At 38.7% G+C, this 17,041-nt stretch overlaps 1 protein-coding gene across 2 annotated transcripts in view; it reads left to right on the top strand.

The window, feature by feature from the left end:
• The window catches only part of PTPN4 (protein tyrosine phosphatase non-receptor type 4), a 183,426-nt gene that overhangs the window by 32,260 nt on the left and 134,125 nt on the right, over positions 1–17,041 (top strand). For both annotated transcript variants that reach the window (XM_081242821.1, XM_081242820.1), the window contains exon 2: positions 2,315–2,469. In XM_081242821.1, the coding sequence (XP_081098947.1) occupies positions 2,332–2,469 (138 nt within the window). In that variant the 5' untranslated portion in view covers positions 2,315–2,331. The remainder of the gene's footprint in view (positions 1–2,314; positions 2,470–17,041) is intronic.

The raw sequence follows: 17,041 nt of genomic DNA, 5'->3' as shown, positions 1-17,041 counted from the left end.
TTCTCAGTTTTTTCTCCCCTTTTAGGGGGACAGGATGGCTAGTGTGGGCTGGACTTGGGTATTTCCCTTCTCCCTCTAGAAGGCTAGAGTCAGCTGGAATTGAGTATTTTCCTTGCCCCAGGTCAGTTAGGTTTTGGTTAACTAGTTTTCTCCTAAGAACAGCCCTTGTTAAGGAGAACAGAGTGCTCTGGTGTACAGCTGACCCTTGGACAACCTGGGGGTTCAGGGTGCTGACCCCGCACGAAGTTGAAAAATCATGGAGAGTCGTCCCACGGGATCCATGGGGGATTGGTTCCAAGACCTACTGCAGATAGCAAAATCCACCAATGCTCAGTCTCATAATCAGTCCTCTTTACCCATGGGTTCAACCAACTGTGAATCATGCAGTACTGTATTTATTGAAAAGAATCCACGTACAAGTGGACCCTTGCAGTTCAAACCTGTGTTGTTCAAGGGTCAACTGTATTTCATAATGGTCTTGTGTCCCCCACCTCCACCATCCCACCCCTTGTGGGAAGTTCGGGTATTTTTCTCTGATATTTACTGTGGGAATCTGACGGAGCTCCTGGAGGTCAGTCTCACAATATTGTGTGAGGCCTGCTATGACTGGCCCCCTGGAGTTTTTAAAAAACTCTTGGAATTGTCCACATTGAGCTTCTAGCAAATCATCAGCTGGATTCAGGCTCTCCTACTCATGTACTGGTTTCCGTGGCAGTTTCAAGTAGAGACTTGAAGTCTCTACTCCCATAAGCTGTGACACTTTGTCTTCACCTGTCTCTCCAGTCTTTGGGACAGCAGTTTGCCCTGTGTCCTCTCTTATGGATCCAAGAAGGGTTGCTGATTTTCCATTCTGTTCTGCTTTTTTTTTACTTGTTAGGATGGAGTGGGGACTTCCTGAGCTCTTTACTTGTGGAACTGGAAACTGCCAATCACTGTCTTTTAATTGGTGAATTTTACTTGGCTAGCCCCTCTCTGTCAACATGCCAAAGCTATTTTCCCCTATACGATTTTTATACGTATGTAACATTGACATTTACTTTTAGCTTGAATCCTTTTGATGTGAACAGTACGATGTCAACTGCAGTTACTGAATACCATGTATTTGAATTGCTATTTCTTTTTATTATTAATTTTTACTTATTATTTCTTAGTACTTATTGCTTACTTATATTTTAAAATTCTATATAGTTGTGTTTGTAGTGTAGTTTGTTTCCTTTATCCAGTTGTCTTATTATTTTTATTTTTTAAAAAATATTTATTTATTTATTTGGTTGTGGCAGGTCTTAGTTGTGGCGGGCGGGCTCCTTGGTTACGGCAGGCAGTCTCCTTGGTTGTGGCATGTGAACTCATAGTTGCGGCACGCATGTGGGATCTAGTTCCTGGACCAGGGATCGAACCAAGGCTACCTGCATTGAGAGCGCGGAGTCTTAACCACTGCGCCACCAGGAGAGTCCCCCAGTTGTCTTTTAGAGGGAAGTTTTATGGATTTTAAACTTCGAATTTTTGAATGTCTGAAAATGTCTGTAACTTTATTCTTTCACATGAATGCTGATTTGGGGGGAACATAATTCTGTTTCAAATAATTTTCTTTCAGAACTTCAAAGTTACATCTTCATTGTCTTAACGTCACTTGTTGCTGAAAATGATGTGATACCTGTTTTTTTTTTTTTTTAATAAGCAGTCTTTGTTCCCTCTTAGGTTAAAAAATTGAGAAACAAAGATCTGTAGTCTTAAGTTTTCTATTTTGTTTTTGTTTTCCTAAGAATAGTTCTATTAGAATTAGTTTTCGTTTGAGGATAGTTAAAATGAAAGGGTATTGTTATATTAAAAAAACAAATCCCAACTAATAAGCTCCCATGTTTCCCCCAAATCTTAAGCTTGAATAAAAGGAAAGGCCCTTCAGAGGTGAATAACCTTCCCTCCTGTTGCCGTCCTCGTGTCTTTTTAATGCTTGCATCAATGAGTAATGCCCGGCTTCCTGAGGTAGCATATTTTCCTTCCTCCTTTTTGGCTGCTCCTAAATTTATATATTTTGAATTGGAATATGGCTACCTCCGCAATTTGTGTATTGTCTTCTTAATGGACAGTTCAAAACAAAGCTCCTCTTCCAGGCAATTGTAATTTTAGTTTACATGATGAACTATATATGGTATCTTCTTTTATACCTACAGTTCCTATCCAGGTGTTTCAAAATTTGTAACTGCTTTTTACTTAAGGTTAATTGAAAAATATGTAATAACTTTGTACCTTTTTATATAAATAATTTGTATCTTCAGCTGTCCCTTTATTTAGTTAATTTTTTTTTTCAACTTAGACCTTGTGTGGACAGTAATGACCTCACGTTTCCGATTGCCTGCTGGCAGAACCTACAATGTACGAGCATCAGAGTTGGCCCGAGATAGACTGCATACAGAGGTGGTTTGCAACATCCTTCTTCTGGATAACACTGTACAGGCTTTCAAAGTTAATGTAAGTATTTTATGTCTTTTTAAATTTTAATAATCTGGTTATAAATCTGAATTTAGATTAAATTTTAAAACTAAAATTGTTCAATCGTAGTACAGTTTGGAAAGCCTTCTTCAAAGAGGAAAAAGTCTTGTTAGTTTGGTTTTGTAACTATCAAAAATACACATTCTAATTCAAGGTCTTTGAAGGGGTTTGCAAACCAGCAGCGCATTATTAGTGGAGCAGGTCAATAGTATGTAGGTGGTTTTTATAAATGTGCTTGAGGGTGCGGGAAAGGAATGTTGTTCTCATAAATAATTTATACATTCCCACTGTGATCTTATTCTACTGTCTGTGAAGAAAATTTTTGCTTAACAAAGATAAATAGCAGCGCTGATCTTATCTGAGCCTTATCTGAAACATTTATTCAACAAATGTTTGTTCATCCTACCTGTGTCCAGCTTTATTTGCTCAGCATTGTGAGTTTCACCTGTGTGCTGTGTTAGCAGTAGTTGGTTCATTTTCATTGCTGTGTAGTACTCTCTTGTATGAGGACACCACAGTTTACTTATCCATTTATTTATCTCCATTTATTTGTCCAGTTTATCGTTTGTGTATATTTGGATCCTGTCCACCCTGGGCTCTTATCAGTAATGTTGCTGTGAACATGTCTTGATATATGCAAAGGCATTCCTCTTTTTTATTTAAATGATTCCACACCTACAGAAAGGGGAGAGACTAGTGTCATGAATACCCACCTACCCTTTTCCTAGATTGACCTGTTGTTAACATTTTGCTCATTTCCTTTATCTTTCTTTTTCTCTGTGTGTGTTTTCTGACCCTTCTGAAAGTAGGTGGTACACTTCACCTGTGTTTCAGCAGCCTCAGGATCTCATAAATTACAGCTATATCATTATCACACCCCAAAATTTAATATTATGAAAATAATAGTATGTAATATATAGTCCATGTTGAAACTGGAATTGTTCATTCCTCATTTCCACATCTCCAGGATAATACCTTCATCTGTTTTCTGCTGTGTTACGCAGGTATTTCTAGACTTCGAAATCTTGAAGTAGTATAAAATATTGATCTTCTGAAATCCTGCCTTTTGTGACAACATGGATGGACCTTGGCATCATGCTAAGTGAAATAAGTCAGACAGAGAAAGACAAATACAGTATGATTTCACTCATACGTGGAATCTAGAAAAGCTGAACTCAGAATGGTGGTTGGCAGGGGCCGAGGGATGGGGGAAATGGGGAGATGTTGGTCAAAGGGGACAAACGTCCAGTTATGAGATGAATAAGTTCTGGGAGCTAATGTGCAGCGTGGTGACGAATGGCAGCAGTACTGTGTTCTATACTTGAAAGTTGCTAAGAGAAGAAATCTTAAATGTTCTCTCCACACATTATGTTTATGCTGTATTTTGCATCTAGCATAATTTTCCTGTTGGGCACTTTAGTTGATAATAGTATTGTATTTTTCAGTGTGGAAATCAATGTGCTATTTAATTACTCTTATAGGAAGACATATATTTAGCATATTTATTTTATTTTTGTTTATATTTAGATCTTTTAATATATATTATATTGATATATTTATTGATTTTAAAAGAGATTTATTATTTATTTATTTAATTTATTTTTGGCTGCGTCGGGTCTTAGTTGCTGGCACACGGGATCTTTGTTGAGGCATGTGGGCTCTTTCATTGTGGTGCGTGGGCTTCTCTCTACTTGTGGCATGAGGGTTTTCTCTTCTCTAGTTGTGGGCCACGCGCTTCTGTAGTTATGGCGCGCAGGTTCCAGAGTGCCTGGGCTCTGTAGTTTGTGGCATGCGGGCTCTCCAGTTGAGGTGCGAGAGCTCAGTAGTTGAGGTGCACAGGCTTAGTTGCCCTGTGGCCTGTGGGATCTCAGTTCCTCGATCAGGGATCGAAGCTGTGTCCCCTGCATTGTAAGGAGGATTCTTTACCACTGGACCACCAGGGAAGTCCCAATATATTTAAATATCAGTTCTAATTGAGTTGAGTTTATTACTAGAAACTTTCTCTACTATTATTTTAGGATATCAAAAAACTTAAGAGGAACAATATGAGAAACTGACTGTTGGATATGTAGTATGTTTATTCCTCTGAGTGTCAGGGCTGGAATCATTCAGAGTGTCTGAGTTGCTTTGCACTTTTATTACAGATGCTGATTATTTTAATCTACATGAATGGTTCCCTAGTTATGTAGCTTACAGCCTGTGCAGTGGTTCATGATAGGCTGCAAACTAGTAGGGGAGCTTGAACCTCTGCTAGTTATTCTCTCATGTCCATTAAGTACCTTTAAGTCTCAGAAATCCACATTGTTGGCAGCTGCTAGGCTCACCAGCATCTCTGTTCACCAGGAAGGAAAACCACTTAGTTTCCTTTGGAGACTACCGGCGGATGATTTGTAACGTCTTATCTGTTGCAGGCATTGCTTTCCCTAAAAGATTTCTGTACCACAGATCAAATATTCATTGTTGCCAAAGCCTGCTTTTTTTCCATCTGGTGTTTATCTCATCAAAATTTTTCCTTTATATTTTCCTGAGAGAAAATGTGGTACTAAAGGAGTTGATACAACTTCATGAGTTTTTTCTCTTTCTCTTTCTCTGTTGTGGACATAGGAGTGAGGTAAGCCCATAAGTGTTGCTTCAGCTTCAGGTTCTGTTTACACAGCCATTCTTTTTACTGTAGCCAGCCTATGGAATTGTCTCCCTCATGCCCTAAGTTCATCATCAATTCACCAAAACTTGTTTCCATTAATACTTTAAAAGGTGTAGTATCTGTACTACATGGATTGATTTCACCAACCTATGAGGATTTTTTGCCTAAATTTTCTTTTTATTTTTACTTTGGTACACCTGTATAGCAGTAGGCTGTGTGATAAGGCAGAGTTCTGTAGAACCAACCTGTTCCAGTTATTAGGACTGCATAAGAAATTACCCCCAAACTTAGTGGCGTATTTATTATCCTCAGGGATTCTGTGAGTCACAGATCCAACAGGGATGATTTATCCCTGCTGCATTTGTTGGGCCTCAGCTGGAAGATGCAAAGCTGGAGGCTAAAATCATTTGAAGGCTTACTCAGCTTGTATGACTGATACCTGAGACCTTAGCTGGGGCGTGAACACCTCTGTATGACCTCTCTGTGTGCCCTGAGCTTCTTCACAGCACAGTGGCTGCCTTCTAAAAGTGAGCATCCTCGGAGAGAGCACCAGGCTCTAGTCATATTACTGTTTCTCATCTGGCCTTGAAAGTCACATGTCACCTCCACCATATTCTGTTTGTCACGGCTATCACAGAGTCACACTTGGGATCAAGGAAAGGGAAATAGACTGTCTCTTGATGGAAAGTGGCAAGGTTCTAAAAGATCACGTGGGATGGGAAATATTGCTGTAGACTCTTCTGGGAAAGTATAGTCTGCCAACGTGTCCCCCTGGTGGAGGCTTCCATGTTACCACAGCCTCTCCACATAGCTGTACCTGTGTTCAGCTTTTGTATAGAACTTAGGAATGTGCTCCCAGGACTCTCTCTTGCTACTTGAAGGATGGCTGACTTACTAGAGGGCGGAGATGAGAGGGAGTTGAATGTTTACTATCTGCCCTTTGTGTCATTTAAATTGCTCTATGCTTCTGGGCTTTATATATTTATTTTATTTTATTTTAAAATTTTATTTATTTATTTTTGGCTGTGTTGGGTCTTTGTTTCTGTGCGAGGGCTTTCTCTAGTTGCGGCGAGAGGGGGCCACTCTTCATCGCGGTGCGCAGGCCTCTCACTATCGTGGCCTCTCTTGTTGCGGAGCACAGGCTCCAGACGCGCAGGCTCAGTAGTTGTGGCTCACGGGCCTAGTTGCTCCGCGGCATGTGGTATCTTCCCAGACCAGGGCTCAAACCCATGTCCCCTGCATTAGCAGGCAGATTCTCAACCACTGTGCCACCAGGGAAGCCCCTATAGATTTATTTTATATGTGAATGTATATGTATAAAATTGACATATAAAGAGTTATATTTGGAAAACCTGAAATAATATTCAAAATGTAAGATCATTTATTTAGCACATGTGATTCAGTGCACAGTTCTGAGGCACTTCATCTGTAGCAGCATTTAAAGACAAAACTAAACTTATGCAGTGAGGATTTTTGTTTGTTTACTTTCATTGTTGTCCACATTGCATTTTCCCTCAGTTTTCTTTTTGTTCTTTGTAATGTATCTATTATGTACTCAATAAAGAATAACTGATAACTTTTTATTGAAGTACAATTGATTTATAATATTGTGTTGTTTCTGGTGTACAGCATAGTGATTCTTTTTTTTTTTTTGGTAGATTATATTCCATTATAGGTCATTACAAGATATTGGGTATAACTCCCTATGCTATACAGTAAATCCTTGTTGCTTATCTATTCTGTTTATAGTAGTTTGTATCTGTTAATCCCATACCCCTAATTTGTTCATCCCCTTTGGTAACCATATGTTTGTTTTCTATGTCTGTGAGTCTGTTTCTGTTTTGCATATACATTCATATGTATTATTTTTTAGATTGCACAGATGAGCGATACCATATAGCATTTGTCTTTCTCTGACTTACTTCACTTAGTATGATAATCCCTAGGTCCATCCACGTTGCTGCAAATGGCATTACTTCATTCTTTTTTATGGCTGAATAGTATTCCATTGTATATATGTACCACATCCTCTTTATCCATTCATCTTTTGCTGGGCACTTGGGTGGCTTGTTTGTCTTGGCTGTTGTAAATAGTGCTGCTATGAACATTGGGGTGCATGTATCTTTTCGAATTAGTGTTTTTGTTTTTTCCAGATACATACCGAGGAGTGGATTTGTTGGACCATATGGCAATTCTATTTTTAGTTTTTTAAGATATCTCACCAATTTACATTCCCACCAACAGTATATGAGGGTTCCTTTTTCTCACACCCTCTACAACATTTGTTATTTGTAGGCTTTTTGATGATGGCCATTCTGACAGTTGTGAGGTGATAACTCATTGTGGTTTTGATTTGCATTTCTCTCATAATTAGCGATATTGAGCATCTTTTCATGTGCCAATTAGTCACATGTATGTCTTCTTTGGAAAAATGTCTATTCAAGTCTTCTGCCCATTTTTTGATTGGATTGTTTGTTTTGTGATATTGAGTTATAAGAGCTGTTTGTATATTTTGGATATTAACTCCTTTTCATTTGTATCATTTGTAAATATTTTTTCCCATTCCATAAGTTTTTGTTGTTGTTGTTGTTGATAGCTTCCTTTGCTGTGCAAAAGCTTTTTAGTTTAATTAGATCCTATTTGTTTATTTTTGCTTTTATTTCTTTTGCCATGGGAGACTGAGCTAAGAAAATATTGCTACAATTTACGTCAACGGGTGTTTTGCCTGTGTCCTCTTCTGGAAACTTTATGGTGTCGTGTCTGGCATTTAGGTCTTTAAAGTGTTTTGAGCTTATTTTTGTGTGTGGTGTGAGGAAATGTTCTAAGTTTATTGTTTTAAGTGTAGCTGTCCAGCTCCCAGCACCACTCACTGGGGCAGCACCAGACAGTTGAAGAGACTATCTTTCTCCATTGTATTATGTTCTTGCCTCCTTTGCTGTAGATTAATTGACCCTAGGTACATGGGCTTGTTTCTGGGCTCTCTAACGGCTAATTTTTTAAAATGATACCAGTACTTCAGTTGTTAGGGAAAGATGCAATAAATCATAGATTTTTTTCCCCTTGAAATAAAATGAAATTCAATTAATAATATTGTAGTCATGTTATAGCTTGGGTTGATGAATATTTAGTTGGCTGAACCTCACCTTGTTTTCATTTGGTAAAGTACTTGTTAACCAAATCTGTAGTACAAACTGGATTATAGAGTTGGGGTTAGCAGGTGGATGCTGATTGAAATGGGAGGCAAAAGGAGTATAAGGATGATGGATTTACCTAAACGGAACTTACTTGGAATCATTTTACAGTCATATTTGTAGAGGAGGATAGGGTTTGGGGGATTTTTTCCTAGTTACTGTTCCACTGTCTTTATTTTTCACATGAGAAGATAAGTTTAGAGTCATTAGGTTACTTGCCAAGTTGATAGCAGAGCCAGTAATGTGTGTGTGTATGTGAGAAGGTGTGTTTGGACCTGTTATTTTCAACACTTAACCATTTTATTACGTATTATTTCTAGCCCTACTTACATTTGATTGCTTTTTTTTCGGCCACACTGCACGGCATGCAGGATCTTAGTTCCCTGACCAGGGATCAAACCTGTGCCCCCTGCAGTGGAAGCGTGGGGTCTTAACCACTGGACTGCCAGGGAAGTCCCTAAATTTGATTTCTTAATTCCTTTAAAAATACTATCATTTATACATCATCCAGATTCCCTAAGAAATTTTTTGTTTTTACATTTATTGGTTTATTCATGTACACAATTTAAAATAATTGTTCTGTAAAGTGTCACAACAAAAACTAACAGAACCCTAAACCTACCCTGTTGCCCCTTAGAAGTAACTGCATTTGACACATTTAGTTTCTCTCATATTTATTACCATGGTTCTAAGAAACATCTTACAGTATGTCTGGTTTTGTCTGGTTTGTTTTTTGTTGTTAGTATTATGTGTTGACTTTGGAGGATGAGACTTTACTTCTCCTTCCCCTCCATACACACATACTTCCTTTCTGTCATCCTTTCAATAAACAAAGTAGTTATATAGTAATATTTGGTTAGTTCAGAATGTCTTTTCCCTAGAGGGAAGTCCTTCAGTCATCTGCCTGGAGCTTGTGGAGCCCTGACTGGGACTTCGTAGAGCTGAGGGAGAGAAGGGGACTAGGGCGGTCTCAGCTCTTCCGTAGGTAGACTTCCATTTATCATGTGGATTTCCCCTGTTTTCAGCTCAGTGAAAATTAATCAGCTGTACCTGATGTCTCTGAGTCCAGATTATCACTGGCTCATTTTCTTCAGAGAGTGACTCTCTAGTTCTTGCATGATTGGCAGAGGGACGGGGAGTGAGAGCTGGTCATGAAGAGCAGTCTCAGGCTCGCTCTGAGCGCTGCCCTCTCAGCATCGTCGTGGATCTTAAGCACACCTTTGTGTCCAGTCTGCCTCGTTTATTAACCTTGAAGTCTCTCAGATTGACTTGCAACAGTTCTACTCTGAAGGAGAATTTACTATTTACGAAGGTGTTTTGAGGAAAATCAGATGTCAAAATGGAAGTGGGCATACTTAGGGCAAAAAGATGTGATAATGGGCCAGTTGTCGTAGTGTTTGAAAATTCCAAGATTGTAGTATGTGATAGGTTATTAAATCTTTTCTCTATTTTGAATTTTTTTCCTAAACTATATCATGTTAAGCACGAGAAAAGTATCAATGAGATTTATAATTGTGCACAAAGTTACCATATTTCTTGGTTTATTCTTTGATTGTTTTTGTTTTTATCAGGCATGTATAGTTCTTAGGTCTTAATATATTTGTCATGCATAAGTCTTTACTGATAAAGACATTTACTTCTATTGAAAGAATTTTATAAGTTTTTATTTTGAAGATTTACTGGTCCTGTGATTATATGTAAGTTGCTCTACCTTACTGTATTGCGGATTCATTTGTTAGGAAAGAACACCTGTCTTGCATAGGATGTTTAGAATTAAGTGAGAGTATTATGAAGTGTTGTTTATGTGTCTGACTCACAATTCACATTTGGAAAGGTTGATCCTTCTTTGCTTTATTGATTGTGATCCAGTCGACCTATTCTCTAGTTCCAGAAATGTTTTCTTGGAAGAATATTATTATTAAAATTTCACAAAACAGCAGTCTCCTAATTGCTTTATGTTTATATATGATATTCTTACCTGTGTACTGTTGCACATGTACAGTTTCCAAAACCCAGTTTGTTTCTGGCATATTGATTAAAAATACATGTACATGGGAATTCCCTGGTGGTCCAGTGGTTAGGACTCTGCTATCACTGCCCAGGGCCCGGGCTCAATCCCTGGTCAGGGAACTAGGATCCTGCAAGCTGCACAGCATGGCCAAAAAAAAAAAATAAGAAGAATAAAAATACACGTACATGGAAATTGTAAAAAAGCAAGTTGATTCTTAAAGGGTAAAGAGGAGGGACTTCACTGGCGGTCCAGTGGTTAAGACTTCGCCTTCTAATGCAGGGGCTGCAGGTTCGATCCCTGGTTGGGGAACTAAGGTCCCACATGCCTCGTGGTCCAAAAATCCAAAATATAAAACAGAAGCAATATTGTAGCAAATTCAATGAAGACTTTAAAAATGGTCCACATCAAAAAAAACTTTAAAAAAAAAGTAAAGAAGAAACAGTTGTCAAATGTTACATTTTTGAGGACTTCCCTGGTGGTGCAGTGGTTAAGAATCCGCCTGCCAATGCAGGGGACACGGGTTCGAGCCCTGGTCTGGGAAGATCCCACATGCCGCGGAGCAACTAAGCCCACGTGCCACAACTTCTGAGCCCGCGTGCCACAACTACTGAAGCCTGTGCACCTAGAGCCCAGGCTCTGCAACAAGAGAAGCCACTGCAATGAGAAGCCTGCGCACCGCAACGAAGAGTAACCCCTGCTTGCCGCAACTAGAGAAAGCCCACTGCCCACAGCAACGAAGACCCAATGCAGCCAAAAATAAATAAGTAAACAAATAAAATTTAAAATATATTACATTTTTGAGAATTAGGTATATTTTATCTTGGCACTAGTACAGTAAATTAAGTTGTCATTGTTCATGTACTTTATTTAATGACAACAATTATTTAGTGCCTCATATATTATGGGAAAAAGTTTCAGAAAATAGCTGTAAGCCATTAAAATTTTGATAAATATATGATGGATTCTATTTAGAAAGATTCTGTAGCTTAGTGTCCCCTACTCTAGAAATTATGTATAGTTTTTTTGTTTATTATAATATTTATAATACATGTTATACACTGTGGTGCACACATCTTTACTATACAGCTCAATGAATGTTTATCTATGTATGCATCTGTGGAACTACCACCAGATTAAGGTATTGAATACTTCACTCACCAAGAAAGGTTCCCTTGTGCTCTCTTAAGTATTTCTTACTCCATTTTATCTCCTTTATTAGCTTTTCTTGATTAACCTTTTAATGTCATACTTTTAGTGACTACCTTAGAAATTGCAAAATGTGTCATGACTTACAAAAGTCTGCCTTTGTTTAGTACAGTTGACTGTTGAACATAACAGGTTTGAAATGTGTGGTTCCACTTATATGTGGATATTTTTCAGTGAATACATACTTCAGTGAATACATACCTATTTTTCAGTGACTACATACACAATCCACATTTGGTTGAAACTGCAGATGCGGAACTGTGGATATGTAGGCTGACCACAAAGTTACACACATATTTTCAACGGTGTGGAGGGTCAGCACCCCTAACCCCCAGGTTGTTCAAGGGTCAACTCTACTTCTACCATGTTCCCCCCCAAATGCAAAAACCTTAAAGCAGTTTAAATCCATTTACCTGCCTCCTACTTTTTTGCTATTGTTCTTATGTATTTTTGCCATCCTCCTCATATGTTATAAACCCTACAAGACACTGTTATTATTGCTTTAAATAGTTAACAGTCTATTATATTTCCCTTTATATTTCAACTTTTTGCAGCTCTTCATTTCTTATATATCCATGCTTCCATCTAGAATATTTTCCCTTCATCCGAAAAAACCTCTTTTATTATTTTCTGAAATAGAGTCTGTTAACACAGTCTTTCAACTTTTTGTTTGTCTGAAGATGTACTTACTCACTCCTTATTTTGGAGGATATTTTTGCTGGGTATAGAATTCTACATTGATAGTTTTTTTTCTTTGTAGTTTAAAGATGTTGTTTCATTGATTTTCTCTTGAGGAGCCATCTTGAGAACTCATTTTTCATTCTTACTGTTCTTGAGCAGGACAAGAGATATGTCCTTTCTTCCTCTGTTTTTGAGTTTTTTCTCTATTTTTGATTCTAACGTCTTGTCTATAATATGCCTAGATATGGTTTTGCGTTTATCTTGTGTGTTTGTGTGTTTATCTTGCTTGGTATTCACTGAGCTTAAATCTGTAGGTTGATGTCTTATAAAATTTGAAAACTTCTTGTCCTTTACAGATTTAAGTATTGCTTCTGGCCCATTTTTTCTTCTCTCCTTCTGGACTCCATTACATCTGTTAGACTGTTTGACTACATCTCACATCTAACATGTTCTGTTTTGTTGTTTATAATTTCTCTGTGTTTTGAATAGCTATTAACTTGTTTTTAAGTTTGCTAATTCTTTTCTTTTGCTGTGCTTATTTTGCTGTTAAACCATCCAGCAAATTCCTCTGTTTCACATATTCTATTCTGCAGTTCTAGAATGTCAGTATGATCACTTTTATAGATTATAATTCTGTTTTGAAGTATTTTATATTTTAATCCATTTTCTCTGTTCTCCCTCTATTGTCTTTAATATGTAATCATAATTACTTTGAAGCCCTCACAGACCAAGACCAATATGTAGATCCCTTATAAGTCTGTGTATTTTTGTGGACTGCTTTGTCTCTTGATTATTAATCACTTTCCCTGCTTCATGTACCTACTAATTTAGCATCGTATGATTGATATTGTGAGCGTAATATAGAACATCAGATAGCAAACTGTGACCCATGGGCCAAATCCAGCCTGGTGGCTATTATTGTGTAGCCCATGAAGCTGGGAATGGATTTTACATTTTTACAGCTTTTTGTTTTTGTTGTTGTTTTTTAAGAGAATGTGCAACAGAGACTATTTATGGCCTTCAAAACCTAAACGTATTTACCTGCTGGTCCTTTATGGGAAAGGTTTGCTGACCCCTATTCAACCCCTAGTGTAGAAGCTCTGGACCGTTATCTTCCTCTAAATAGCATTGAATTTTATTCTGGCAGCCAGTTAAATTGCTAATAGACCGCTTTGATCCTGTGGAGACTTCGTTTTAGCTGTTGTTAAATAAGTTAAGTCTGTTTTAGCTTTGTTCTCATTCCTAGGGCATGGGTTGTCTAGGGTCTCAACTAAATGCCTGGGTTATTCGTCACGGTCTCTCTCCTCTGAGCCTGAACTCCGTTTCTTTGTATCTTCGGAACCCTGCAGCCTCTGCAATCTTTGTTTAGCTAACAGCCTCCCAACAGCCATTCTCTGCTAGGCCTCTAGGAGCTTCGCCCTGTGCATGCACAGCCTAGGAGGTAGATGAGAGCCCGGAAGTTTTATGTAGATTTCTGTAGCTTCTTCTCTTTGACTCTTTCCTCTGTAATAACCTGCCCCCGCCCCCAACCCAACTTACCGTAGCAACCCCAAACAATAATTTTAGTTTTCTCATCCTAGCAAGATAGCCACTCTGCTTGGGCTCCATTTCTCTACACCATGATTTGGAAAATGCCCTTAAGGAGAAAGCCAACATGAATGTGGGATTTGATTAATCTGGTTCTCTTCTCTCAAGGATCATAGTGCTGTGTTGGGTGTTGTCTAATGCCTGCAAATAGTTCATTTTCTCTCTCTCTCTTTTTATATTTGGTCCAGCTTTTGTAGATGTTTATAGCAGGAGGGTATACTAACACTAGCTCCTCCATCATGACAAGACCAAAAATTCTGATTGTTTTGAAATGGGAATATATATCTCATTACATAATAGTGGATTTTGATTTGAGAACATTTAACGTATTGCTTGCTCTGTTCCTTGATCCACTGTTCAGTTGAGCCAAATAGAAGGACTCAGATCTCAGTGAAAAATGGTAAATATATGTGTCTTATAAAATCAGATTAGTCTAAGATATTATTGATTTGGTGAAGCGGATAAAATGGCACTTGCTTTCCAAAGAATGAGGCCCTATCAAGGTAGGCCAATGTCTTGTTCTTTTAGAAGATTTCTACTCAGGAGTCATCTGCCACATTTGAGATGCACCTTAACCCTAGGTGAGCTGGCTCAGCTATTATCAGAGGAACTTTCTTTGGCTGATCAATTCTTATTTAACAGTTTTGTGTTTGTTGTTTACATATCCAGCATCTTTAAAACAATTTATAAATATTTTAACCCACAGTTTGTTTCTTAACTGCCATATTCACAGTGTGCATGGAATAAAGGGCTGGTATGCAGTACCTTCTGGCTTATTTCATATTCTCTGAGGGAACAATCATTTAAGTGTTTTTGCCGTCATATAGGGTATTTATATTGTACTGCATGTAAGGGCTGTCTATAGGCCACTGGTTCCCAAGATTAATTTGATGAAACTAGGTGGTTAGCTGGGGGTCTCCTTTCTCTCTCTTGTTCTATGTGTGTGTCTTTTGAAGTTGAATAGTATACCTTTCTCAGATGTGATCTGTTCTTTGGAAAAGGATGCATGGCATAGCTCTGTTTCCCTGCTAGAACTAGCAAACAAGCTTTCAGTATTCATTGGAGTGGTGTTGGTGACCACAGAAAGAGATAGAGGGTTTTTTTTTGTTTTTTTTTTAAATTTTATTTATTTTTGGCTGCGTTGGGTCTTCGTTGCTGCGTGCAGGCTTTCTCTAGCTTTGGCAAGAGGGGGCTGCTCTTTGTTGCAGTACATGGGCTTCTTACTATGGTGGCTTCTTGTTGTGGAGCACGGGCTCTAGGCACGCGGGCTTCAGTAGTTGCAGTACGTGGGCTCAGTAGTTGTGGCTCGTGGGCCCTAGAGCGTAGGCTCAGTAGTTGTGGTGCATGGGCTTTGTTGCTCTGTGGCATGTGGGATCTTCCTGGACCAGGGCTTGAACCTGTGTCCCCTGCATTGGCAGGCGGATTCTTAACCACTGCGCCACCAGGGAAGTCCCCAGAGGTAGAGTTTTTGTCACATAAGTAAGCTACATGACTCACTCTCTGATGCCCCACTGCCTGTGATACCTGTGGTAGACCCTCCCCTGGGTGATTCTCTGTTCTGAGTGCCCCATGGACCCAAGAATCCCCCAGAGGAAGCCCAGTGTGACCCTCTTCCCAGAGGCTGATGTGGTGCTTGTGGTTGGATTCTGCTGAGCACAATACTGTAGAAAGGAAATTGCTTTTTGGCTTTGTACCCATTTTGAATGTTATTCATAACTCAAGTTAGGTAGTTAAGTATCTATATATTAGAAATCTGTTTTTTTGTTAAAGGTAGCATCTGTTTAGCCTTATTTGCGTCTTTGCCCTTATTTAACATTATTTTTAATAAAAAAGACTAGAAATAATTGTGCTTCCAAAAGTTTAAAATAAAACAACCCTGGACTTGCATATATACACATGCATTGCATGTACACATACAGCAAAATTTATCACTTTCAAAAACCTTTATCTTGAAACTCTTTTCTCCTCCTGTTTGGGAGTTCAGTATATGTCTTCCTCTTCAATATTTTTCCTAGTAACTGGCTTTATGACTCTAATTTTTTCATTCACCTTTTGAATTCTACACATGATTTTTAATGTAACAGTTTGTTTAGTTTCCACAAAGAAAAGCAACAGCTGTGATATATGAGCTGTGATATATGATATATGATATATGAGGAATTAGTAATACTGTTATGACAAACATTTTTCTGAAAGGAAACAATTTCCTTTTGATGCTGCCTTTGATTTGTTTATAATAAACTTCAGAGTGTATAGTTTTTGCTGTTTCTTTTGCAGTTATTTAACTTTTTTCCCACGTTAAGGAAATCTGGAGGAGATAGGCCCTTAATTACATTGACTAGGTACTTAAGGTTAGTACTAGGTTAATTTACAATTTTGGATTCACTATATATTTTTTTGATATCACTTAACTTTGAATAACTGTGAGTGACTTTTATTTTCCTTCATCAAGAATAACGTGGGTGGGAACTGTGGTAGTTCTACAAAGAACAACGTACTACATAGATCTGGTCCTGGCTTCTAGGTAATTGGACTGTCACGGGCAGATCATTTAAGCATATAGTGATGTCAAAATTAAGACCCTAAGCACTCTGAATTGTTACAGGGAGCACCATGGTATAGTGTAGAGTGATGAAAAGTGCACGGGCCTTGGAGTCCCAAAGGCTAGAGTTACGTCCTAGAGATACTAAATGCTTGCTGTGTGGCACTGCTCCACTTACTTGTCCTTTAATATAATTTCCTTGAATATGAAGTAGAAACAATATCTATGATGCCTAGGATTATCGGGATTGAATGAATGTATATCAAGCACCCAATAAGGATTCCCGTAGGAGCTCTAGAGATGTGACACCTCCTCACCCTTCTCCTCTGTCTCCTTTCCTCCTTCCCTAGTTGCCCAGAGTCAGCCAAGGCACAGCTCGGAGACCAGTGTCCCCGACTACCCGCACTTGTGACGGCAGTTGCAAGCTTGGGAGTGTCTTAAAACCACTCTGAGTTTCAGTAGTTTGTTAGAAGGACTCAACAGATCTCGTTGAAAGCTGTAACACTGGAGGAGCAACCCTGCAGCTTTGGCCAAAGAAGCACCGCGGGGCAGAGTCAGGAGGAGTTTGAATGGAGAGCTTCTAGTCCCCCCCCTCCCTGTGGAGCCGTGGGTGACGTTGCGTCCTCCTGGTCTCTATGTATGGCAGTTACGCCAGAGCGTTTCCAGCCAGCGAAGCTCCCCCAAGCCTT

The sequence above is a fragment of the Mesoplodon bidens genome, assembly GCF_964165515.1.
Source record: "Mesoplodon bidens genome assembly, chromosome: 8".
Lineage (NCBI taxonomy): Eukaryota > Metazoa > Chordata > Mammalia > Artiodactyla > Ziphiidae > Mesoplodon > Mesoplodon bidens.
This window is presented reverse-complemented; position numbering and strand designations above follow the sequence as displayed.